This window comes from Pinus tabuliformis, chromosome 1_1, assembly GCF_031772625.1.
Source record: "Pinus tabuliformis cultivar Carrire ecotype Pingquan chromosome 1_1, CPIR1, whole genome shotgun sequence".
NCBI lineage: Eukaryota > Viridiplantae > Streptophyta > Pinopsida > Pinales > Pinaceae > Pinus > Pinus tabuliformis.
This window is the reverse complement of record NC_142297.1, coordinates 155918782-155944632: the sequence shown is the minus strand read 5'-3', so window position 1 is coordinate 155944632 and position 25851 is coordinate 155918782. Positions and strand designations below refer to the sequence as shown.

At 35.0% G+C, this 25851-nt stretch overlaps 1 protein-coding gene and 1 pseudogene across 1 annotated transcript in view; one reads left to right on the top strand and one right to left on the bottom strand.

Annotated features, from left to right (window-relative positions):
* LOC149212070 (agamous-like MADS-box protein AGL19) overlaps positions 1 to 9158 on the bottom strand; it is a 244178-nt gene extending 235020 nt beyond the window's left edge. Inside the window, exons 1-4 of the mRNA XM_089390540.1 lie at positions 9126 to 9158; positions 8699 to 8760; positions 8504 to 8603; positions 8352 to 8393 (exon numbers count right to left, since the gene is read on the bottom strand). Coding sequence (XP_089246666.1) covers positions 8352 to 8393; positions 8504 to 8603; positions 8699 to 8760; positions 9126 to 9143 — 222 coding nt within the window. The 5' untranslated portion in view covers positions 9144 to 9158. The remainder of the gene's footprint in view (positions 1 to 8351; positions 8394 to 8503; positions 8604 to 8698; positions 8761 to 9125) is intronic.
* A 2279-nt stretch (positions 9159 to 11437) lies between these two features.
* LOC149212069 (F-box/kelch-repeat protein At1g22040 pseudogene) lies at positions 11438 to 13105 on the top strand (annotated as a pseudogene).
* The last annotated feature ends 12746 nt before the right edge of the window (positions 13106 to 25851 follow it).

Genomic DNA, 25851 nt, shown 5'->3' with positions numbered 1-25851 from the left:
AACAACATTTCCATCATTATAGTTGTGAGGGGTAGACTTCCTTGTTGCCATAATTTTACTTTCCACTTTGTAGCAAAGCCCTCTTGCTCTTTTTTCTTCCAATTGTTGTGGTGTTTCTCTAAAGAAGGTGTTGCTCTTTGTATCCTCATAATGTGCTATAATTTCCTCCGTGAAAATTGACCACGTAACAAGTGGTTTACAAGAACAAAGCCCTTTATACCATAAAAATTGATCTTGTTCTAAATATAAAGATGCAATACATACCTTTTGTAACAGTGGTACACCATTGTAGATCAAAATATTTCTCCATCTATAGTATCCAATTTACTGGATCCTTGCCATCAAACTTCCTCATCTCGATTTTTCTTGATTTTAGGAGCTCGATCTTCAAACAACTGTAACTTTGTACTTTCGGAACTTTAAGTTCTAAAATTGCAACTTGAAGTAGCCCTTTGTGTCCTCCTTCTAATGCCACTAGTCTGATCAAAATTGGATTCTTCAAGAAAGAGTTATGCCAAATCTCCCACGGTGACCTGATTATAGACTAGTTCAATAGATCGAACTTGTACGACATGCCATGTGTCACTATTTTGACCTTAGTACCTGAAACTGATACACAAAAAACTAGAGTTCATGCTCTTTCTAAAACTTCTTACGAGATTTCAATCTAATGCTCCAAACAAAAGTTATGATGATTTCCCCAAGTCACCTGTTTGGAATGTAATTCAGGAGTTTGCAAAAACGACAACTTCCTCAGATCATATCTCCATAAACATAGTGAGAAAAGTTCTGAAATCTTGACCCGAAGTTCAGAACTATTTCGGCCCAAATGGGTTTTTATTTTAGCTTCTGAAATGTTGCAGAAAAAAGTTATAGCAAAAATGGCACAATGACCTGTTTGGAGCAGCGAAACTCTAAAATCCAAAGCTCTGATACCAAATGTTATGAAACCAGTTCACAAAAAGATAGAAAAGATAGATGAACGCCTTAGAAATAAGCCTCTTCGAGGGGGCACCCTCCTTTACATTACACAAATGAACAATTATTGGATGATACAAATGACAAGACCTCCTTTCTATATATAGGAGTGTAAAGGGTCATAATATAATCAGAACCGACATAACAATAATAATGTAAGGGCATAATAATAACAATAGTGGGCTTCTATGGGGCACAATAATAACAATATGGGGACTACATGGGCACAACAATATAATAAGGGGGTTGTACTAATAACAATAAAGGGTTACACTAGTAGTATAGGGGCCTAACATTATCCCTTTGAAACCATCTAGAAAAAAGGAAAACATAACATGGTGAAAAAATCACTTTCAAGGAAAGAAGACGAAAGAAAGGTTTTACTGTATGATTTACTTTCCATAATTTGATTGGGTTAAAGAAAAAAGGACAGAATGGAAGAACGATTAGAAGATATGCAAGATAATTAATAACTACAAGAGGACATAGGTGTAGTAGAAAAAATTGTTTTGAACAATAATTTGTTGTGGTATCAAGTTCACCTATATTTTTGTAAAAAATCCCAACTCAAACAGAAGGTCCTTTTGGAATTAAATACTTCTCCTATAGGGGGACATTCATGGTTCCTAAAAACATTCCATAGGATCAAGAAGGATTTTTTCAGGGAAGGTTTTAAAATTGATGTTGAAAAGTTTGTGGTCGAATCTGTGGCTTGCCAACCAAAAAAGGGAGAGACGACAAAGCCCAAAGGCCCCCCACAATCATTAACTATACCAAGTCAACCTTCGGTTGAGGTTTCAATGGATTTTATTATAGATTTTATTCAAATTCTAATACAAGAATCCCATCTTCATAATAGTGGATCAACTTTTAAAGTATGGTGATTTTTTCTCTCTTTCTCATCCTTTTAAAGCAAGTACAGTAGCCACAACACTCATGGAAACAATTCAAAACCTACATGGAATCCCCAAGATTATCATATGTGATAAAGATCCAATTTTTACTTGAAATTTTTGGATTGAATTTATTTCTTGTTAAGGTACGCAATTGGTTCATAGCTCATCTTACAATCATCAATCCAAATGGAAAGCTAAAATTTTGAACAAGTGTATAGAAGGATATCTTCATTGCTTTCTATTTGATAAACAAACACATTAGGTCAAATAGTTACCCTTGACAGAATGATGGTACAACGTATTCTTTTATTCTTAATAAAAAATGTCCCCATTTATGGCATTTTATAGACATCATCCTCCATTTATCCCATCACCCATGACAGTGAATCCAAAGGTTCAAGTAGTGAGGACTACATTGAGCACCAACAAGAAGTTCTAGCACAACTTGGTTATACCACAAAGTGGGATGAGACAAGAAGTAGATCAAAATCACAGTGAAAGGGAATTTAGTGGGTAATTGGTTGCTTTTGGTGCTACACCCATACAAATGGATATCCCTCAAGAAACAACGGATGGACAACAAATTGACACCAAAGTATTATTGTCCCTCTAAGGTGTTGTATAGGATTGAAAATATTGATTACAAATTAGAGTTTCCTCCATCTTCACATGTACAATTATTCTTCCGTATTTCTTGCATAAATAAAGTAACTAGTGACAAAATCCTAGCTAAAACTATTTAATCAAAGGTTAATAAAGAATGGAAAATAACACTAAAATAGAACCAATCCTTGAAATGAGGGATAATGAAATGGAGAATTTATTAAGCACCTCATCAAGTGGAAAAAGAAGATGAAACATATAAGATAATTTATTCATGCAGAAACACCCACAATAAATCAAGTGATGAGGACACTATTTATTTGAAGGGGAGGGGCATGCTAATCGCTAAACAAAGTCCCATGATAATGATAAAGCACCATGTAGAGACCTAGATAGTGAGTTATATTTCTTTGTTATATTAGTACATTGTTGCATGAACACTTTAATTGTAATCTTATTCTTGTACATTTGTTCATTTGCAAAAAAATGTTTCCCCATTGAAAGGATTTATCTTTCATTCTTATATCTACTTCTCAAGGCGTAGAGCTTCTTCTGTTTATAATTTCTATCCATTTTGGTATTTTTCTCTAATAGAATGGATTTGACCAAAAGAGTAACATGGAGTTGGAAGGTTAATGACACATGCATTGTAGACATTTTTCATTTTAAGGGATGGTGAATAAGTAAGAAGAACTATCTTAATGGAGGGATATATGGAATGTCAATACTTTATCTTGGAAGAACTAGTGGTGCATTTCTTAAAAGGTTTCCTTGTCTACAAACCATCATATATTTATGGATATTATTAATCGTATTCCATAGGAGGACCTCTTTAGAAAGAACATAGACATGACTAGCCATTTTTGGAGTTGGGTGTGTGTTATATTCTTTCCATGACTAGTCACATGCGTTGGGGGTTCACATGGGGAACGTTAGCTCCCCCTCTCAGGGGGTTTCAAGGGGGCTACGAGAGGGTTTCAAGGGGGCAGTTGCCCCCTTGCATGGGGTCCAGGGTAACAACCCAAGAAAACGTTTTGGGCCGTATATTAGGTGGACGGACCTACCTATGGTTTTGTGCATGGGTTTTCCACATGGTTTTGGACATAATGGTTTTTTGCCCATGGTATTTTGTAAATCTGGTCAAGTAAACTAAGGTTATGCTCTAATCTAGGGTTAATGGATTGGGGTTTATGAATGCTTCGACATGTATATATATGTAGTGTAACATTGAAAGGAATATAATGAAAAATCAATCTGGTAGTCCCAGTTTTGGGATTCCGGGGAAAATTTTTGTGTATCTATGTTTTATGTTTTATGTTCTTGCCCCTGTTTATTTTTTGTTTTTTAGAATTTGTATGCAGGTAATTTCTATATAGGGTTAAAACCTACATTTAGTATCAGAGTTGTTTTGGCTTCAAGGGAACAAATTTGTTGCTGAAGGGTTTTTATTCGGGCCTGTGCTAGACCCTGTTCACTGGGAGACTTGTGGGATCGATTCTTGCGATGAAAGAAGATAGTGACCAGTGGAAAGATAAAGATAGAGAAATTTAATGGTCAAAGGTTTGATTTGTGCAAACTGAAGGTGGAGGATCTGCTCGTGGATAAAGATTAGCGGATCACAGTAGATCTAGGTACTAAACCAACGATAATGTCAGATGAAGACTGGGTGAAGTTGGATCCGAAAGCAAAGAGCACAATACGGTTGTGTATCTCAAACACAATATTGTTGAATGTATCAGGGGAAGCTACGGCGAAGACTCTATGGGACAAGTTAGAGACTTTGTACCAATCTAAGTCTCTGGTGAACAAAGTCTTCCTACAAAAAAAGTTGTATAACCTTAGGATGAAGGATGGAGACTTGTTGACAGAGCATCTGAACGCTTTTAATACTGTGGTAAGTCATTTGTTATCTATTGATATTAAAATTTCAGATGAAGATAAGTGCATCAATTTGTTGTGTTCTCTACCAGATTCGTGGGATAGTCTAGTTGTTGTAATAAGTAGAAATACATCTACCTTGAAGTTTGATGAAATAGTTTCATCCTTGCTGTCGGAGGAGATAGTGAGTTTCCCCCTTGGTGCTAAAAGGGTGAAAGGGATATTAGCGCTTGTGCATAGTGATGTGTTTGGACCTCTGTCGGTTCCATCACTGGGCAAGTTGTGTACTATGTATCATTTATAGATGACTTCTCAAGGAATACATGGATATATTTCCTTAGGAAGAAATCTGAAATCTTTGACAGGTTTAAAGAATTTAAGGCTCTGGTGGAAAACCAGAAAGAGAAGAGGATAAAGGTGTTGAGGACAAATAATGGTGGAGAATTCTGCAAGAAGGAATTTAAAGTGTGGTATAGCACAACAGAAGACTACTCCACTACTCCATGCACACCTCATCAAAACGGAGTTGTAGAAAGAATGAACGGGATGTTGACGGAAAAAGCAAGAAGCATGGTTAGTTGTGTTGGGTTAGGACAAGAATTCTAGGCAGAGACAGTGAAGTCTGCATGTTACTTGGTTAATAGATCACCTTCATCAATGTTGGAGGATAGGAATCCACATGAGTTATGCACTGGTAAGAAATCCTCTTTCACATATGATGGTATTTGGCTATGATGCATATGTACATATTCGAAAGGAGAAAAGAACCAAGTTAGAGAGTAAATTTGAAAGGTGCATATTTATTGAGTATAGGGATGGTTTAAAAGGTTATAACCTTTGGAACCCAGAAAGAAGACAACCATAAAGGTATAGTCCATCTGCTTTCTTTTCAAATTTTTCTTTATCTATTACTGATGATGATCCCAAAATTGTCAAGGAGGCAGTAGATTGGGAGGATGGCAAACTTTGGAAAGAGGCCATGGTTGATGAAATAACATCTTTGGACAAAAATGAGGCTTGGATTTGGTGGAGTTGTCAGCTGGGAGGAAACCCATTAGAAGCAAATGGGTGTTTAAGAAGAAGATGAATGCAGAAGGCAAGGTGGAGAAAAACAAAGCTCGATTAGTAGCAAAAAGTTATTCCAAGTGCCAGGATTTGATTTCGGTGATATTTTTTTTCTTATTGCCAAGATAGCTTCTATTAGATTACTTTTATTTGTTGTTTTTGCTTTTGATTTTGAGATAAAACAAATGGATGTGAAGACAACATTTCTTCACGAGGATCTAGAAGAAGAGATCTAGATGAAGCAACCTAAAGGCTTTGCGATGAAGGGTAAGAAAGAACTGGTATGTAGGTTAAAAAAGTCTCTATACAGATTAAAATAGTCACCAAAGATGTGGTATCATAAATTTAATACATATATATGAGGACTTGGCTTCACCAGAAGAAAAGCACATCACTGTGTGTATTTTAAATTAATTGTTGACCATGTTATTTATTTGGTCTTGTATGTGGATGATATGTCGCTGATTGGAAATAACAAAGAAATTATCGCGGATTTGAAGACCCAATTATCCTCCAAATTTGACATGAAGGATCTAGTTGTTGCAAACTATATTTTGGGCATGGAAATTAAACAATATCGAGTAAAGGGGAAACTCTGGTTAAACTAGAGAAAGTATGTCGAAACAATATTGCAGAGGTTTAATATGCATGATAGTAAACTAAAAAAGGTTCCCATTCCTATATGTTTAAAGTTATTTGTCGAATAGTGTCCCAAAACAAAAGAAGAGGAAGAGCACATGTCCTGTGTTCCATATGCAAGTGCAGTTAATAGGCTGATGTATGCAATGGTCTGTACTAGACCAAACATTGCACATGCAGTTAGAGTATTGAGTAGGTTTATGTCATAACTAGGGAAGGAGCATTTGACAGAAGTGAAGCAGGTTTTCAGGTATTTGCATGACACTAGTGATTATGGTTTGTGCTACCAAAGAAGACCAGGATTTGACAAAGTTTTGGACATTGGTGGCTTTGTTGATGCAGACTAGGCTAGAGATCTATATCAGAGAAGATCTACAAGTGGGTATGCGTTTAACCTATTTGGAGGAGCATTCAGTTGGATGAGCAAGAGACAATCTGTAGTGACACTTTCAACTAAAGAGGCAGAATACATCGCAGCCACTCATGCAAGCAAAGAAGCAGTTTGGTTGCAGATATTGTGTTCAAGTATGGGGTTAGTACAGTTAGCTATAAGGATAGACCGTGATAATTAAAGTGCAATTTTATTGTAGGAATGCATCTCATTATTCAAAGACAAAGCACATTGATGTTCAGTATCACTTTGTAAGGCATATGGTTGAGGACAAAAAGGTGTTGCTCGTAAAGGTGGACTCTTTGAAAAATGTTGCAGATGCATTGACGAAATTTGTGAGCTCTCAGAAGTTTTCTTAGTGTAGAGAAACAATGGGCATTGCAGGAATGGACCAATGACTAAGCTCTCATGTGACCCTTTGTGTGGAAAAAAAAAACAACAAGCGGAAGAATGTTTGGTGTGTATCATATTCTTTCCACAACTAGTCCCATGCGTGGGGGGGTCACATGGGGGGCGACAACGCCCCCTGTTTGTCGCATCGGGCACAGCAGGGGGGTCTGAGGGGGAGTGCAACCCCCCTTTTCGAGGAGTTTCAGGGGGGCGATAGCCCCCTTGCACAAGGGTACGAGGCAATGACCCGAGAATATTTTTTTTTGGGACCCTATATTAGGTGGGAAAACCTACCTATTGTTTTGTGCATGGGTTTTGCACATGGTTTTGGGCATGTTGGGTTTCTGCCCATGGTATTTTGTAGACCCGGTCAAGGGAACTACGATTATGTTCTAATTAGGGTTAATGGATTGGGGTTTATTAATTCTTCGACATGTATATATATGTATTGTAACGTTGAAAAGAACATAATGAAAAATCAATCTCGTAGTCCCATTTTTAGGATCCAGGGGAGGATCTCTATGTATATATGTTTTATGTTTTATATTCTCGCATTGTTGGTTTTCTGTTTTATTTAGAATTCATATGCAGGTAATTTCTGTACAGAGTTAAAACCTGCATTTGGTTTGCTTGGGATTGGAGCTTCAAGCACCCCTTAGTCCAATATGATTTTCAAAGTTTGTACTCTTCTCTTCATAAATGACATAAGCCCAACCCTATTCCTAACTTAGGATGGGTTTCTACTAAAGTGGAGAGATGGTAGATCAGGAGATTGCATAGTTTGTGACTAATTTACCTAAGCAACAAAATCGAGGTGTTTGCAATGCTAGTGATTTACCAGCACCTTCCTACCAATGGTATTTTGAATTGGCTTTGTCGTTCGAACCCTAGGCTAAAAACAACAAAGTACATCCTTTGAGATTATTATTTTAACATGTCTTCTTTGGAATTTATTTAATCTGAACAATATAAATAATTTTTTATAAGTATAACCTATAGTTTTACGTAAATACAAAATATATTTCAATTAGAATATATAAATTGGTAACTGAAGAATATCCCTCAAAATCTCTCGTATACGAGAGATTTACGAATTTTAGTCATGGAGACAGGAGATTTACGAATTTTAGTCATGAAGACAGCGGATATCAGAAAATCTGAGTAGACGGCTCGTCAAACTAAATAAGTCAACAATTATGCAGAAAAAATAATGAATTTTTTTGTGTGTTGTTTAAACTCCCAAACCCCATGAATATGTGAGGAGGCAACTCGTCAAACTAAATGAGTATAGAAATAATGAAATAATGAATTGTTTTTTGGATGTTATTTAATCTCCGAAACCCTATAAACAGAGCAGAAAATTTAAAAATATCTTTATGACCATAACTTAAACTTTTATCTTATGTTTAAGTGATACATCATCAACCAACCATTTAATTATGTAAATTGTAAATCCTCAAAATACTTTCTACGAAAGAGGGGAGAGAGTAACCATAAGCCATGGGTATTACCTTCCATTTAAGTTGATCAATTTCATCCACTAGCATTTTAGTCTGACATACCAAAGAAGAAACACCAATTAATTAAATGATGAAAGTTATCCATCATGGGACGAAAATAACACATGCTAATATCAACGTAAGTGCCATCCTATTATAACAACCAGTCGAGCTCGTATATGCTTCAATCCTCGGTCAGCTTGGCTCTCCAGCTGATTTAATTCCTTCATTGAACATGATTCCAGATCCTCCCCCAACATCTTTCTACACGAAATTAGAAGAAAAATTGTTAACGGTTACAATATGAAATACAATATTCAATTTCAACGGATAAATTGATTATGAAACAGAAACTCTACCTTTGTGTTGATTCAAGGATACTGATTTTTTCTTTCTTATCTGCGAGTTCCCGTTTTAAATCCTGTACACACAAATATGATCATAAAAAATCTTAGTCATTGAATATTCAGAGGTATGCCAAACCCATATATGCTTTTAAATACGGTGCTCAAAGATGAAGATGACTCAAAAAAATATCGAAATTTACATTCTTTTCAAAAAGTAATTCAGTTTCTATAATTTTTATATAGTAGTATTTCTTTGACGATATATTTGTTAAAACAACTATGACTATCGTATTTCCCTTTTTCTACATAAATGTAAGAAAAATTTATAGTGTAAATGTCAATTCCTTTAATCCAGTAGCTTTTTCGGAATTTCCATTTTACAAGCCATTTTGTATGTTGGAGAACAGAAAATGTTGAAAAGGCAGTAAAATGAACTCACTGTGAAAATCATATACATTATTCATATGTTTGGTAGATATGCGCTGAATTCTTTGCAGATACTTTTTTTTGACGTTTTCTTGGGGCAGGAGAGAAGACCGAGGCTGTGGGATTTCAAGGGGCGACCCTTTTTCCAATTTGTAGGGTCTGATGCAGAAAGCCCTATGGAATTTTTGGTCAATTATAAGACATAGGGGTTATGGATAATTTTATAACTTTTTGTCAATTACCAGACTAATATCGGTTATGGATAGTTTTATAAATATATATATGGAGTTGAATTAATAAAATAAGGTTTTTAATGATAAATTTTATTTAAATTATAGATATATTATTAGTTTATTTTATTAAAAATTGGTTAAAATATATTTTTAATTAAATTTCTAGATTAATATTTCTTTTCAACCTTAATTCTATGACATGATATTTATATTTTCCAGAAACTGAATAAGATTAATAAAATATTAATATTTCAATTAAATTTTCGAAATCTATAATTATCTAGTATTTGTTTCTTAATAAATAATTTAAATTTCTGTATCACACATTTACAAATTTTAAAATAATATATAAATATATATAGTATTTGTTTCTTAATAAATAATTTAAATTTTTGTATCACACATTTACAAATTTTTAAAATAATATATAAATATATATTTTTTTTAGTTTATTACAATTTTTTAAAATAATATATAAATATATATATTTTTTTAGTTTATCTAATTTTGTATTATATGCACAGTTCTAAAGCTTCAAAAATTTTCCAAAATAAATTTGAACTTTTTTTTCCACATTACATCGCTATCATGTAGCATGTTTACCAAATGTAATATATATAGTAGCACCACCACATTAGTAAATATAGTTGATGTTTACTAACACAAGTACATTACTTAATATAAATCAAAACCTCATTTTCAATCATATATATATCTATCAACATAATTTAATAATTGTTTATTAATATTAATATTAAATTATACTAATATAATATTAAATTGTATTATATTATTTATATTAAAAATATTAGTATGATTATTAATATTAATATTATTAATTATATATTATTAATAATGAACATTTATATTACTACTAATCTTAATATTAATAAACCTATCATTGGTAATATTAATTAATAAACCTGCCTTGTTATTGTTAATATTAATTAAGCTGTAAAGCATTCGCTCTGAGATGTCTGAGATGAACTTTCATGTGGTCTTCGCTGTCATCGTTATCGTCCATTTAATTTGATGTTAGACGATTCGAATCGAATAATTGCTACCGTTGGATCAAATATCTGGTTTACATAACTAACTTTTCAAACTACCCTGCTTGCCATACTCAAGGAACCATTGTTTCTCTCTCATCTTCGGCAACTGCAGAAACATGTCAGAGATCGAGGTGAAGGTGGAGCGTTATGCCCGTTGAATTTCAATAGTTTCAGACCCAAATTCCATCAGGTGAGTTGAATTTCCGTGAGTTTACCTTCAAAATTTACGGCGTTCCCTCTGAGATGAACTTTCCTGTGGTCTTCGATGTCATCGTTATCGTCTGTCTGATTTGATGAACTTTCCTGTGGTCTTCGATGTCATAGTTATCGTCTGTCTGATTTGATGGTAGACTATTCGAATAATTGCTACCGTTGGATCAAATATCTGGTTTACATAACTAACTTTTCAAACTACCCAGCGCTTGCCATACTCAAGGAACCATTGTTTCTCTCTCATCTACGGCAACTGCAGAAACATGTCAGAGATCGAGGGTGGAACGTTATGACCGTTGAATTTCAATAGTTTCAGACCCAAATTCCATCAGGTGAGTTGAATTTCCCTGAGTTTACCTTCAAAATTTAAAGATCAACCGCTAAAATTAATGGGGGCTTTAAATTTCCGCTGCTAGAATTGTGTTTTGGACTGGTTTCTTGTTGAAGCGTTGGGGTTTCTGTTGTTTTTGGGAAAATTCGGGCTGAAATTGAAGAATTCTGGAGGTATGTGCAGGGGCGAAATTGCGTACTTAATAAGTGTTTCGATGTACTTTATTGTAGCAAGCATTTAATTGATCTCGAATATCAAAATTATCTAAATGTGATAAAATCTTCAAGGACAGATGTAATGTTGAATTAGCACTAAGGCAGATTATTCTATAGAATGAATTTGCTACAAGGTTGCAGAATTTTATTTAATTTTCGGAATTTTCTTTAATTTTCACTTTACCATCCCATGATCCATCATTGAAAATGCAGTGGTTCTGGCCCGCTTGAAGGAAATAAAGATTGAATTTCAACCAGCGAATTGAGTGGGCAATGTAACGGAACCAGCACAAATTTTAAATCATTGGTTGAGACCTTATATGATTCAAAGCGTCAAAGGTCCTTGACTTGCAAGCTTTTATGGGGAACTTTTGGAGCCACTCCAGGAAAGAGGGTTCAGATGAGCAAACAAGAACCCAAGTCGAGTGTGGTAAAAGGAAGAGACTAGGAGTTGTCGATGAGAATGAAAGACCAAGGATAATTTCTGCTCTTCCCGATGAGCTCTCCATTAGGATTCTTGCCAGGATACCTCGTGGATGCTATTCCAACTTGAAGTTGGTCTGTAAAACGTGGAATCACGTATAAAGGGATTCAGAGATATTCGAATTAAGAAAAGAGATCGGTTTCTCTGAAGAATGACTATACATTTTGATGAAAGACGAAGAGGAAACGCTCATCTAGAATGCTATGGATCCGTTATCAAGTAAATGGCACAGCTTGCCACCTATGTCGGCTTTTATATATGAGGAGGAATTCAATCAAGCTACGGGATGGAGTTTATGGAATGCAATGGGAGCATCGGGTTACAGGCTAACAGGTTTTGTGAGGGGCTGGTTTGGACGGAAAGATTCTCTAGATAGAACAACTTTTTGTGGTTGTGCCGTAGGGGCCATTAATGGATGCCTCTATGTTCTGGGAGGGTTTGCTAAAGCATCTGCTCTCAAATCTGTCTGGCGTTATGATCCTCGAATAAATGCATGGACAGAAGTCGCACCTATGACCACTGCAAGGGCTTATTGTAAAACAGCTTTCCTGAACAACAAGCTTTATGTGGTAGGTGGAGTGAATAGGGGCAGAGGTGGATTGACTCCACTTCAGTAGGCAGAGGTTTATGATCCTGTTACAAATACCTGGACCCAAATTCCAAACATGCCATTTGCACGAGCTCAAGTTCTGCCCACAGCTTTTTTGGCAGATATGCTAAAACCAATTGCTACTGGAATGACAGCATTTAGAGGAAAACTATGTGTACCACAGAGCTTATATTCGTGGCCTTTCTTTGTAGATGTTGGTGGTGAAGCCTATGATCCTGCTACTGATTCTTGGCTGGAGATGCCAAACGGTATGGGAGATGGTTGGCCTGCAAGGTAGGCAGGGACAAAATTAAGCGTTGTGGTGGATGGTAACTTGTATGCGTTGGATCCTTCTAGTTCATTAGACAGCGGTAAGATTAAAATGTATGATCCCCAGGAAGATACATGGAAAGTCATTTTGAGGAAAGTACCTGTCGTAGATTACACAGATTCAGAGTCACCTTACCTACTAGCTGGATTCTTGGGAAAGCTTCATGTTATTACAAAAGACATTAGCGACAATGTCGCTGTTTTGCAGGCTGACACAAGCGAAGGTGCAGTTACATCATCTTCATCGTCATCAACCTCCGATCCTTCTACTAGTATTTCTGATTCTGAGGTTGATAGGAAGAGCATTGCTAGTCGACATTTTGGCTTTATTGAGCTAGTTAGCTGTCAGGTCCTTCAGATCTAAGACCAAGGTTAACATTTATTTTTCTTCCATGCTGTGGTTACTTTGTAAATATCATGAAAGGAGAGCTGCTCAGGGTAGCATGATTCACTGTATGGGGCTATTTTTTAACTCGAAACCCCGTTTTTCACAACCACTCATTGCTTTGTCTCTCTAAGAGTTTACATCTCTTACTGAAACAATTGATTAATATTGTACAACTCTTCTGCCAACACCTTATATGGATATCTTAATATATTATTTTCAGAGATGATGGTCAACGGTAGTTTTTGCTGGCAATAATGTTATGCATAATATGAAAATTCTATGCAGCCATAGCACCTAAGCATGGGTAAGGGCTGGAAGGGAAGTTTCCTTGTGCCATAAATAACAACAGAATGTATATATAACACATTTTCCGTTTCGATCTGGTAGTTGATGCTGGAATTTGATGGGACCGATAAAAATGTCCCTTATAACAGTTCTATTGACATTGTGAATCAACGATCTTTGTATTACATGCTCTGTAGATATGTCTTATCTGTCTGATAGTAAAGTAATCATGCGGTATTGCATTGTATTTGTTTTACCTTTTCTTTGGCTAGTTTTGTATGGTTTGTTTATAAGAATAAATTTATCTTAGCCCAAAATACCAACTTTTCACCACATAAAACGTCCATAGTAAAAGTAAGTTTTATGCATAAAAGGTTATGTGTTTGGTTTTCCTCCTTTCAGTTTTAAATGTTGGACATTTTTTTTTTCGTTTTCATTCAATTTTGCTAACAATTCTGTAAGTAGACCTTGCTTGTCTTTATGAAATGAAAAGGGTAAAGAAAAGAGACTTCATATATGGTTTTAGGAGTGGTGCTGTTGTTATACACTAAGTAATAGTGTATATAAATGTTATCAACTCCATGTTGAGCACCAAAGGAATTAATAGCCCCCTCATTGCATTCACTGTGTTAAGTTCCTTTCACTAAAGAATCCCTTTCAAACCCAAGAATGCACTTGTTTCAAGTAACCATACATTCATCAAATTGTTCGTTATGCAAATGGATCAATGTATCTTTTGAAAGGCATAATTTCATACTAATTTGTTGTGTAAGGTGTTTTCCAAATTCATATGTAAAGATGCAATCGTTTATCCAAAACATAAAGTGATTTTAAAACTAATATGAAGTCTGATGAGACTAATAGAGATTAATGATCAAAATTGAATCCTTCCTAGCTCTTTCAAAGGGTTTAAACTTGTTCTAAAAAGGTAATTCAAAAACACCTTGAAAAAAAAGTCAAATTTTTACATCGCTTATCATTTGTAAAGGAAAACAAATATTATATATTTCAAAAGAAGAATTACAATTTTAATGACCCATCCAAGCTCTCAAAGCTTCATTGCTTAGTGACAATTGTACCTTAAATATTATGTCAGGACAGATGTAAATCATAAGATTCAAGGTTTAGCACCCAATACTTCACTTTGGCATTTAAACAAGTGATGAACTATATAATTGTAATGGAGTGATGGGTGATAAGATGATAGGTCTGTGGAAGAAACAAGCTACTAGAAGGTTACAAACAAGGGGAAAGAGAAACAAATTTAGAACAACAACTTTACATGGTTGACACTAGGTTACTCTTGTTGACTTAAGGTGGCAAAAAGGGCTATAACAAGCTTAATAAGAGGTTTTATGCTTAGCATGGGGATTTGCCTTACAACTCAACATGTCACTCCCATCAAACAATCAACACATGAATAACTTTTGTTTTTTATGCATGAATAATTGATTTTCCCATATCACATCTTCTATTGGTAGGTTCTTCCATTTGATGAGGTACTCAATAATTGCTTAATTTTATAACTACTTAATCCTTGTTTCAAGGATATTTTTTGGTTCAAGTATGATTTTTTTCCTTCTTCATCTCTACTAAAATAGTTGGGATTGTGATCTTGTTACCAATTACCCTTGTTAAGCAAGAAGTTGTTAGATTATGGTAGCAATGGACATGTGTTCTAGTCTCTATGATGTCTAAGAGGCTAAGGAACACAAGATCTCCAAAACCCAGAAAAGGCTAAGGAACATAAGATCTCCAAAACCCATAAAAAGTTTCATGAGAAAAGACTTGGAGACGTCTCAATTAAATTAATTAGCCATAATTGGGGAAGTTCAATTTTTCGATGAATTCAAATTGATTTTAGCATTAATTGAGATGTAATCATGGTAGTTGAGACTCCAACAAGAGATTATGAGAGTGGGTCTAGGGGATTGGGGAGTGCATAGAGTATTTGGTGAGTAGTTTGGCTACCCAATTGCAGTTATTCACCAAGGGAACAACTGAAGCTAGGGAAGCATCAGAGACAAAGGGATAAACAAAGATTTGAGAGCAAGAGTTTGGAGGAATTTTCCTCAGTGTTTTCTAGTGTGTGGGAGACAAGAAGAGGAGGCCAAATTCATCTATAAAGGAGGCCGCTACAACTAGTGTGAGTAGCCAAATTTCCCAGTGCGAGTTGCTGGAGAATCAATGTTTCAGTGGCTAGTTTCTATATCAGTATCCTATAGGCAAAGCGAATGGGTTAGAGAGGCAAAAGGAGGCAAAAAAGCTTGTTGGAAGGTGATTAGGGGGTTGTACGAATTTTCCTCAGCCAGATCTGCGCATTCCAAGAGGAAGTGTGAGTTCCAAAAAGGGAGTGCAAGTGGCTAGTAGGAGGGTAAGTTGATTGCAGAGGGAGACAATTTATCTCCAGTTTATTTTTCCAGTATTAAATGGATCTTTGTCAGTGAGAGGTAAGCATATCATTGTACTCTTGAATTGTTGAAGAATTTATAATAATATAACCATCATCTACTGCACTAGTTTTCCCTTCACAGTTTTTCCAGGGACATTTGTCCAAAAACAACGATGTCAATTTTTATTTTGTGTGTGCATATTTTTAAGCTCCAATTTTTATATTTAGCAACATTTTTGCTTTGGAGATTGTAATCAGTGAATTTATAGCTATTTTCCATTAATAATTAACAAAAGACAAATAAACTACAATTTGTTAGGAGATAAATATCCAGTAATTGCAATTGTGGAAACATAGAAACATGGAAGATAATATATACATGTGAATATGGAGTAAACTCCAATCTGTAAGCCATACTTCTCATCCTCTGCAACACCTTATAGGGGACATGACACCTAAATGTTAATTTATTGTCCTTCTTTTGTTGCTTGAGGGACATTTGTTTATATGGTTGTAGCATCAAAAATACCCAATCCCCTACTTCAAATTCTCTTTCATTGCAATATTGATATATTTGTTGTTTCATCCTATTTTGTGCTATAACTAAGTTGTCCTTCAATATTTTGAGAACCTCTTGTTGGTGCCCTATTTGGTCATGCACTTATAGAACCTTTAGAGTCCCTTTCTAGGGTGATGTGATGGATGAAGGATGATATCCATAAAGTGACATAAATGAAGACATTTTTATGAAGTTTGTAAGGATGTGTTGTAACACCATTCTGCCAAAGGAAACCACTTGACCCATTGTGTTTATTTATCAGATGCAAAGAAATGAAGATAACATTCTAAACATTTATTCACAACCTTAGTTTTCCCATTGGATTAAGGATGATACGATGAGTTGAGCCAATTGAACACCCAAACAAGAAAATATTTTGGACCAAAAGTTTCCAATGAAAAATGAATCCCCATCACTTACAATATAGTCTCAAGGATTCCATGTAGTTTTTGAACTATTTTCATTAATCCCGCAGGTATTTGCTTTAAAAAGATGTGAAAGATAGTAGAAATAGAAATACTTTGTTAGTTCTTCCACTACTACCATGATAACATTATTTCCTTCAAATTTGATAAACATGAAATAAAATCCATTGAAACTTCTTCCTAGAAATTTAGTGTGGATAATGGTTATAGGAGACTTGGTGACTTGATTGTATCTCTTATTATGTTGTAAAACCAAAAAATTAAGCACAAACTTTTGAACATCACTTTTAAAACCTTCCCAAAAAATCCTTCTTGATCTTGTAGTAAGTTTTCCAGAACCATGAATCTCCTATATGAAAAGTGTACCTTTGTTTGAGTTGGAAACTCTTACATAAATATAGGTGATCTCAATACTACAATAGATCATTTTTCCACACAAATTTATCTAATGCACTTGGGTCCTCTTGTAGTTGTTGATTGGTCTTGTATACTTTTTTTAATCTTGCTTCCATTGTACTCTTTCGTCTTCCACTCAAGCAGATTGTTTAATGGAAATAACACATATTAAACCATATATAAAAATATATAAGCCCTGTTCAGGAAAGTTGTTTTACAATAAGCCCTTGTAGTGGTCATAGGTGCGACTTCTGTCCATGCATTTATTCGAGGATCATAACGCCAGACAGATTTGAGAGCAGATGCTTTAGCAAACCCTCCCAAAACATAGAGGCATCCATTAATGGCCCCTACGACACAACCACAAAAAGTTGTTCTATCTAGAGAATCTTTCCGTCCAAACGAGCCCCTCACAAAACCTGTTAGCCTGTAACCCGATGCTCCCATTGCATTCCATAAACTCCATCTCGTAGCTTGATTGAATTCCTCCTCATATGTAAAAGCCGGCATAGGTGGCAAGCTGTGCCATTTACCTGATAACGGATCCAAAGCATTCCAGATGAGCTTTTCCTCTTCGTCTTTCATCAAAATGTATAGCCATTCTTCAGAGAAACCGATCTCTTTTCTTAATTCGAATATCTCTGAATCCCTTAATACGTGATTCCACGTTTTACAGACCAACTTCAAGTTGGAATAGCATCCACGAGGTACCCTGGCAAGAATCCTAATGGAGAGCTCATCAGTAAGAGCAGAAATTATCCTTGGTCTTTCATTCCCATCGACAACTAATAGTCTCTTCCTTTTAGTACACTCGACTTGGGTTCTTGTCGACTTGGGTTCTTGTTTTCTCATTTGAACCCTCTTTCCTGGAGTGGCTCTAAAAGTTCCCCATAAAAGCTTGCAAGTCAAGGACCTTTGACGCTTTGAATCATATAAGGTCTCAACTAATGATTTAAAATTTGTGCTGGTTCCATTACACTGCCCACTCAATTCGCTGGTTGAAATTCAATATTTATTTCCTTCAAGCAGGCAGAACCACTGCATTTTCAATGATGGATCGTGGGATGGAAAATTAAAAATTAAAGAAAATTCTAAAAATTAAATAAAATTCTGCAACCTTGTAGCAAATTCATTTGACTATAGAATAATCTACCTTCGTGCTAGTTCAACATTACATCTGTCCTTAAAGATTTTATCACATTTAGATAATTTTGATATTCGAGATCAATTAAATGCTTGCTACAATAAAGTACATTGAAACACTTCTTTAACGGCCAACAATATCATCATTTTATGAGATTAATTTGATAGTCCATCCAAAATTTAAGAGCCAGGGCATTTCAAATCCAAAGCGAAGGCTCCACAAAATGAATTTGAAAACCACCCTGTCTAACACAAATGATCCACCAAATGAAATTGGGAACAACACTATATAGAAGGTTGTCAGGGAAAAATCTTTGTCATCATCAGCTGAATAAATAGGTAATAGATTTTAGCCACAAGGAGCTTTACCAAAAAGAAATTGATTATAAGGATAAACTGTACTTGATGGTTTGAAGTATTGACAAAAAATTTCAATGCGATGATACCAGAAAATAAAGCTCAACTCAATTCAAATCACAAAAGCCTCCATCCTGAAAAAAATTAATCCATTAAGTTGAAAGATACAAATCTAACACAAGAAAGCCAAAAACCAAAAATATCAGAAACTATATGGTTTAAGATAATCGGGAAAAATGAAAGCAATTTTAAGCAAAGTTCACAAATATAAACAGTCAAGTGGGTTACTATGATAAACCGAATTTTCATTATATTGGCCTTGGTTCTATTCACCCGAAGAACATTGTGCAGGTAAATTGTACTCTATTGTGACATTTCATTGTTAACTGTCTAGACGGTTTATCATAGGTACGAGGCAGACGAGGCCAAGTTCATGTCCCATAAGGGTCTTGCACAAAAAGGAATTTAACCAAATAAACAAACAAAAGACATCGCAAATGGAATACTATAACATGAAATAGAAATTCAAGAGAATATTACCATCACAAAAATCAACGGATCCTTAGGGCTTCAGCTCAAAATCCTCAAAATCATAATTTCCACTAAGAAGCCTTCGACAATTTTAAAGAATTTTCAACCATAAACCTGCATAAATCAAGATGGCAGCATTCAGAAGCGAACGGACTTGCAGCTAATTTACCCACAGAAATACTGAAAAAATAAAACCCTTCAATTCCACAACCCTAAGTCACAGTTTAACGTAAGATAACGAATCCCTAAGCCTTTAGCCAAAACATATCGGAGACGTAATTCAACCGTAAACGAAGCACACCCAAAAAACCTAATCTTTTAAAGCCAGCGAGAAACTTGAAATTTCAATTGCTTATTAAGTAGGCAATTTCTCCCCTGCCCATACCTCCAGAATTCTTCAATTTCAGCCCGAATTTTCCCAAAAACAACAGAAACCCCAACGCTTAAACAAGAAACCAGTCCAAAACACAATTCCAGCAGCGGAAATTTAAAGCCCCCATTAATTTTAGCGGTTGATCTTTAAATTTTGAAGGTAAACTCACGGAAATTCAACTCACCTGATGGAATTTGGGTCTGAAACTATTGAAATTCAATGGCCATAACGCTCCACCTTCACCTCGATCTCTGACATGTTTCCCTGGATCAAACCCTCTCTGAAGTTAATATTTTCCTATTATGTATGGGACAGATCCTCCCCATTTTGTCGAAACAATGATGGCACAGATTTTAGATTGGGTTTCCAGCAAACAACTTCAATCAAAATTCCTACAGGTGAGGTGCGCCGAGTCGAGGAGGAACGTGAGTGAGCTGCAGGGGCCGCCTCGAGTTGGTTGGGGGAGCAACCCACGGTTTCCAAATTCGAATTGGAAATTGCATTAACTCTGCGCGGTGGCGATTCTGTCAGGAAATTAATGCGGAGCAGTGGATGGAGGGTGGCAGAGCTAGGGGAGCGTGGCGGAGGGATTGCCGACGGCCGGAGCCGAACGTTTTTCTGGGCGGCGATGGAAACCCGGCAATTCCTCTGCCTAGGTAGACTACTCCGTTGGTAATTATATGGCACTTTTTCGCAGGTGAGAAAACGTGTAAAGGTTTCTATTTGTATGATGATAGACGGAAGGCCCCTCCAGACCCTGAAATCAAGAAATATATCGAGAAGTCGAGGAGCATGGATGGTTTGATTGTTGATGGCAAAGTAATTTTTACTTTTGTTGCAGTACATTATTATTTGGAAATATTTTCTTCATTTATGTTTTATTCCATACCACTTTTTTAGGACTGAACTAATTGTTATAATATGTTTTCTCACTTTTGGCAGCCAATTTCCTTGATGGATAAGGATATAGTTGAGATGATATTATTTTCAGATGTGAATGAAGCTTGTCGAGTTTTAGGTGAGGAAATCACGGTTCAAGATTCAGACCTTGATATTTTCATTGTAATCGGCATACCTTACAGGTAAGTTGAAAAGTTCATTTTCCCCATATCTGTTGCATCCTATATCCTATATTATAGTTCTTTCTTTCTCAAGCAAATGTATTTTTCATTCTAGAATTAAAATCAAATATATATTGTCGCTGCTAGCTTCATTCTGTGATTTTTGTTGTGCGCAATACTCTGTTTTATTCTTTAGTTGGTAATTATATGGCACTTTTTCTGCAGGTGAGAAAACGTGTAAAGGTTTCTATTTGTATGATGATAGATGGAAGGCCCTCCAGACCCTGAAATCAAGAAATATATTGAGAAGTCGAGGAGCATGGCTGGTTTGATTGTCAATAGCAAAGTAATTTTTACTTCTGTTGCAGTATTATTTGGAAATATTTTCTTCATTTCTATTTTATTTCATACCACTTTTTTAGGACCGAACTAATTGTTATAGTATGTTTTCTCATTCAGACCTTGATATTTCCTCTGTAATGGGCATGGGATTCCCACCCTACAGGTAAGTTGAAAAGTTCATTGTTCCCCCATATCTGTTGCATCCTATATCCTATATTATAGTTCTTTAGGTTTTGAGTTAGAATTAAAAGCCAAAAATATTGTTAAATTTACCATATATCAATAATAATAATATTGAAGATTTACTTTTGAAACTGAGTTTATTCTCAAAATAGAGAAATGATTATATTTTATTAGTTGATAATGAACAAATGATATTAAACTCTATTCATAATTTATTGCATCGCCAAGTATTTTATAGGTCATTAGGAGAAGATGTCACATAACATTAAGTAATAACAAAAAAATATATAAATGCATATGCATATAACTATATGACAAAAAAAAAGTAAATAATTAAAGTAAAAAATAAATGTTGTTATAATTTTATTTTCCACACTATATCACACCGTATATTAACCTTCTCCTCTTTCTCTATGTTAAGTGAATAGCTATTAGCTCATAGCTCCCAAAAAGAAGACATATTATATACCTTGAAGAGATGTTGTATACCACATTACAATATTATGGGCTACTAATTGAGCGAGACAAGTAGGAGGACATGTTGTATACCTTGAAAACATGTTGTATGCTACATTACAATATGATGGGCGACTAATTGAACACATTGTATACCTTGAAGACATGTTGTATGCCACATTACAATATGATGGACTACTAATGTCCTGTGTAGAATTCGCTACGATGTAGAAGACGAGATTTGACTATATTCGCCACAGTTTCTTTCGAGAAATTTTCTTGTAGATCTCTAAAGATGGATCCTAAAATGTTTCATATGAAAATGCTTTCACTATCTGCATTGCCTTATTTTGAATATTTCATATGAAAATGCTTTCACGGTTTGCCTTCCCCGTTTTGAAACAGATCTGGTTCTTTCAACCTTCCAATCTAGTCCAACTTGTTCTCTCCGTATCAAATTCAAAAGAACATATATGCCTCTCTTTTTTTAATTGAAAAAAACATTTAATATAGAGGGATGTGCAAAATAATAAGTTTAAATGGATAAATAATAATTTTTAGGTTTCTTTTATATATTAAACATAACCCACGATTATACCAAGAATATAAAGAAATAGTTCGCAAGGTGGCTTTCATTCATGAGAAAGGAAACTTCTATGAATTCATTCACTTAGCCTTCCTGCATTGACAACGCACGATACATATCAGATCCAGCTATCCAAACAAATCATTTCAGCATGGGATAAGTTGCTTCTAAATGCAGGTTTTTTACCTACAAACTACCCTTTTCACCTCCATTTCAGTTGTTTATTTATTTAATGGAAATGAAAGGAATTTTTTGGGCATTTGACACTAAAACACTTCCACCTTTATGTGAAGGTCAAAGAGAAAATTTCTTTCGCGTACCGTCAAGTTCAACCGAACACGCAAACAAAATTTCCTTCCCTTTACTTTCAGAACTTACATCGATGGTAGGATTAAGCAATAAAAGAGATAATTGACTTGAACTTTGTTCTTACTTTGTCCCATGGTTGGAATTTGACGGGTAGATTGTGCGTCGTGCGACAATTTAGCCGTCAAATACGACTGACACTCTAGCCTACCCCTCATCAAACAACTTTGAAAGATGTAAAACGTTTAACCGTCCTTCGATCAACCATGCCTATGATAATTATGGACCCCGTATAGCACAAATAATTTCCAAGGGGTGGACATGGACCTTTAACACACTCGAAACAAATGTTGCAAATGACTTATTGACTTAAGCAAGCCCCCAAGTAACAAGGGTTCTATTGGAACTTGAAAGAGCATCTTCGAACATTAAGAGGCAACCTATTTTGGAAAGGTTATAAAATTTGTCAATTTCATATAATGTAAGTGATTTGTATTTATCTTCTAGCTTGAATGAAAATTTGTTTACTAATTTCTATCTTCAATGATTTTTTTTATATATCATGATTTTTCTCAAATTTATGCCTTACGGCGTTTCCTTTGCAACATTTGGTGCAATTGCTAGTTAATAAACCAATCATTGTTTGAACGCCTGTCCAGGCACACAGTAAAAGCCGCATAAATATATATCCATCAGTTAAGTTGTTGCCTCAATTCTTGAACATTCATTTACATTCAGGTATATGTAAGGATATTAATCACGACGGGGCCACTTTGGCTAGAGTCAGCCGGTAATAAATCTCATTTGATACAGTTATTGTTATTGTTCAATCTGTGGTTGAAGCTATGCATAAATTGCAATTTTTAATAATGAAATGGTAAGCTCTAAGTGTTAAGTGTTTTCTCTAATTTGGTGTCAGAGCCTGAGGGCTATTGTGGATTGTGTTAAGTGTTCTCCTCCTCAGAGGGTTGCAGTAGTGAAGAGAGTCTGCAGTTGTGAAAAGTGTCTGCAGACAGTGTGGTTTTAGGGGAGTGTCTTGCTGTTAAGGAGTGGCTGCAAATATTGCAAGTGTTGTTGTGATTGTTGGGGCTTCTATTCTTCTGAAGCTAGTCTGGCTCAGCGTGAGAAAGAGCTGTCCAAATGCTTGTGAGAGATCACCAGTTTCGTGAAGGAGCAATCTGTAAGCCTCTTGTATTGAACGTTCTGCAAAGAGTCTGTGTTGTTTGAGTTGAACGTTGCAGCTAGATCTGCAAGTGGATCTGCGCATTTAGACATGCTTCCAACGGAATCATGCGTTGAAGTAAAGAATTTTCATCCAAGGTGAAGGTGATTTGCTTTCCATTGTTTTTAAGAGGTTTGACTTTGTTTTTAAAAGAAGAATGGGTGTACATTGAGTTAAAAGGTTTCCACCTTTGAAGTATTTAAAACAAAGCAACACAAAGTTTGAGTTTATTTTTTGTAATTTTATGGAGATAAAAGGTTTTTAAAATAGTTTTTTATGTTTCAAGTGCTGAAAAGAATTAAAAAAGGGAGTTTTTTTTAATGTGAAGTTTATAATAAAGGGTAATAATATTTTTAAGTATTTGCTCTTTTTATTTGAAGTGGTGAAAGGTGTTTTAAAAAAAAAGAGTGTTGGTGGAAATTTTTAGTAGTGAAAAGGAGTTGGTAAAGATTTTTATGGTGCATGTGTGGTGAAAGTTTTCTAGGATTTGGTGAATTTGGGTGCATTTGGCTTCAAATCTGGTGGATTTGATTTCATTTTGTTGATTGGAGAAAGTTTTTTTTTTCCATCATGTCAAATTTGTTGGTTGATAATTATTTGAATGAATCCACAAAACTTGATGGAGGAAATTATGTGAATTGGAAATTTAAGTGGCTGACTATTTTAGAGGGTTATAATTTATGGTCCATTGTGATCTTCTATTCCAAATTAGGAGATATTGGTAAAAAGGTGTCTCGTACTGACTTAGTCACAATCACATTAAATGGCTTAGTGCAAGATTATCAAATTTTTGTTTCAAGTCTTTCACCTAGAGAGAAGGACCCTAAGTTTATTTTTTGTAATTTATGGAGATAAAAGGTTTTTAAAATAGTTTTTTATGTTTCAAGTGTTGAGAAGAATTTAAAAAGGGAGTTTTTTTTTAATGTGAAGTTTATAATAAAGGGTAATAATATTTTTAAGTATTTGCTCTTTTTATTTGAAGTGGTGAAAGGTGTTTTAAAAAAAATGAGTGTTGGTGGAAATTATCAAATTTTTGTTTCAAGTCTTTCACCTAGAGAGAAGGACCCTACATTTGATGAATTGATAGTTCTTCTACAAGAAGAGAAGAGGATGAAGAGCTTTAATTTGGGTTCAAGTAGTTCATATTTGGCATTGGTGGCCAAGGGCAAACATCCATACAGAGGCAAGCCATGGGACAAGAACAAAGGAGGCAAGTTTCAAACAAAACAAAAAGGTATGACAGAGTCTAAATTTCCAACCCATGATAAGAGAAATGATGATTGTTATTATTGTGGCAAATCTGGGCATCATTCTAAAGAGTTCTATAAAAGGAAATATAATGAATCCAGACAACGAAACGGAAGGCATAATGGAAATTTTGTGGAGAAAGACACCTCAATCATTGATGGATTTAAAAATCTTAAATTGTTTGTTTCTCACGCTGCATTCCCTGTGGAAAATGATGATGTCAATGCTTGGTTAATTGATTCTGATGCACCACCCCATATGACTTGTAATAAGGAGTGGTTTGATGAATATTATGAAAACATTGATGGAACATATGTTTATCTAGGAGATAACAGATCACTTAAAGTTCAAGGTTATGGAGTAATAGGTGTGAATTTTCTTAATGGACAAGAGAGAAGATCCATAGTGTGATGTATGTTACTGGTATCAAAAATAATTTAATTTATGTTTCTACTATTGCTAACCAAGATTTGAAGGTGGAATTTGTTAAATCACAGTGTGTAGTGAAAGAGATTCAAGATCACTACAAGGTTTTTGCCACATGTACCAGAGTTGGAGGCTTGTATAAGTTGGGTGTGACCAGGGAAAGTCATCAAGCATTGGCATAGACAACAATATCAACAATAGAGTTATCAAATCAAACTTATGGTCTTCCTCTTGAAGTTCTCCCTATTTTGAAGAATAATCATGTTGAATGTCAAGCATGCATACTTGGAAAGAAACATAGGGAGGAATTTCCTATACATTAAAAAAATGTAGAGGGAAATACTTGAATTAATTCATACTAATGTATGTGGACCTATGCAAACTAGATCTATTGGTGGAGCATGGTATTTTCTTATTTTTTTTGGATGATATCTCTAGGTATAAATGGGTTTATTTCATAAGAAAGAAGAGTGATGTTTTTGAGTACTTTAAAGAGTTTAAGAGTATGGTGGAAAATCAAACTGGCAATTGCATCAAAATTTTGAGATCTAATCAGGGGGAGAATATAAATCAAGATAATTTAATCAATATTGTAAAAGCAATGAGATTTTAC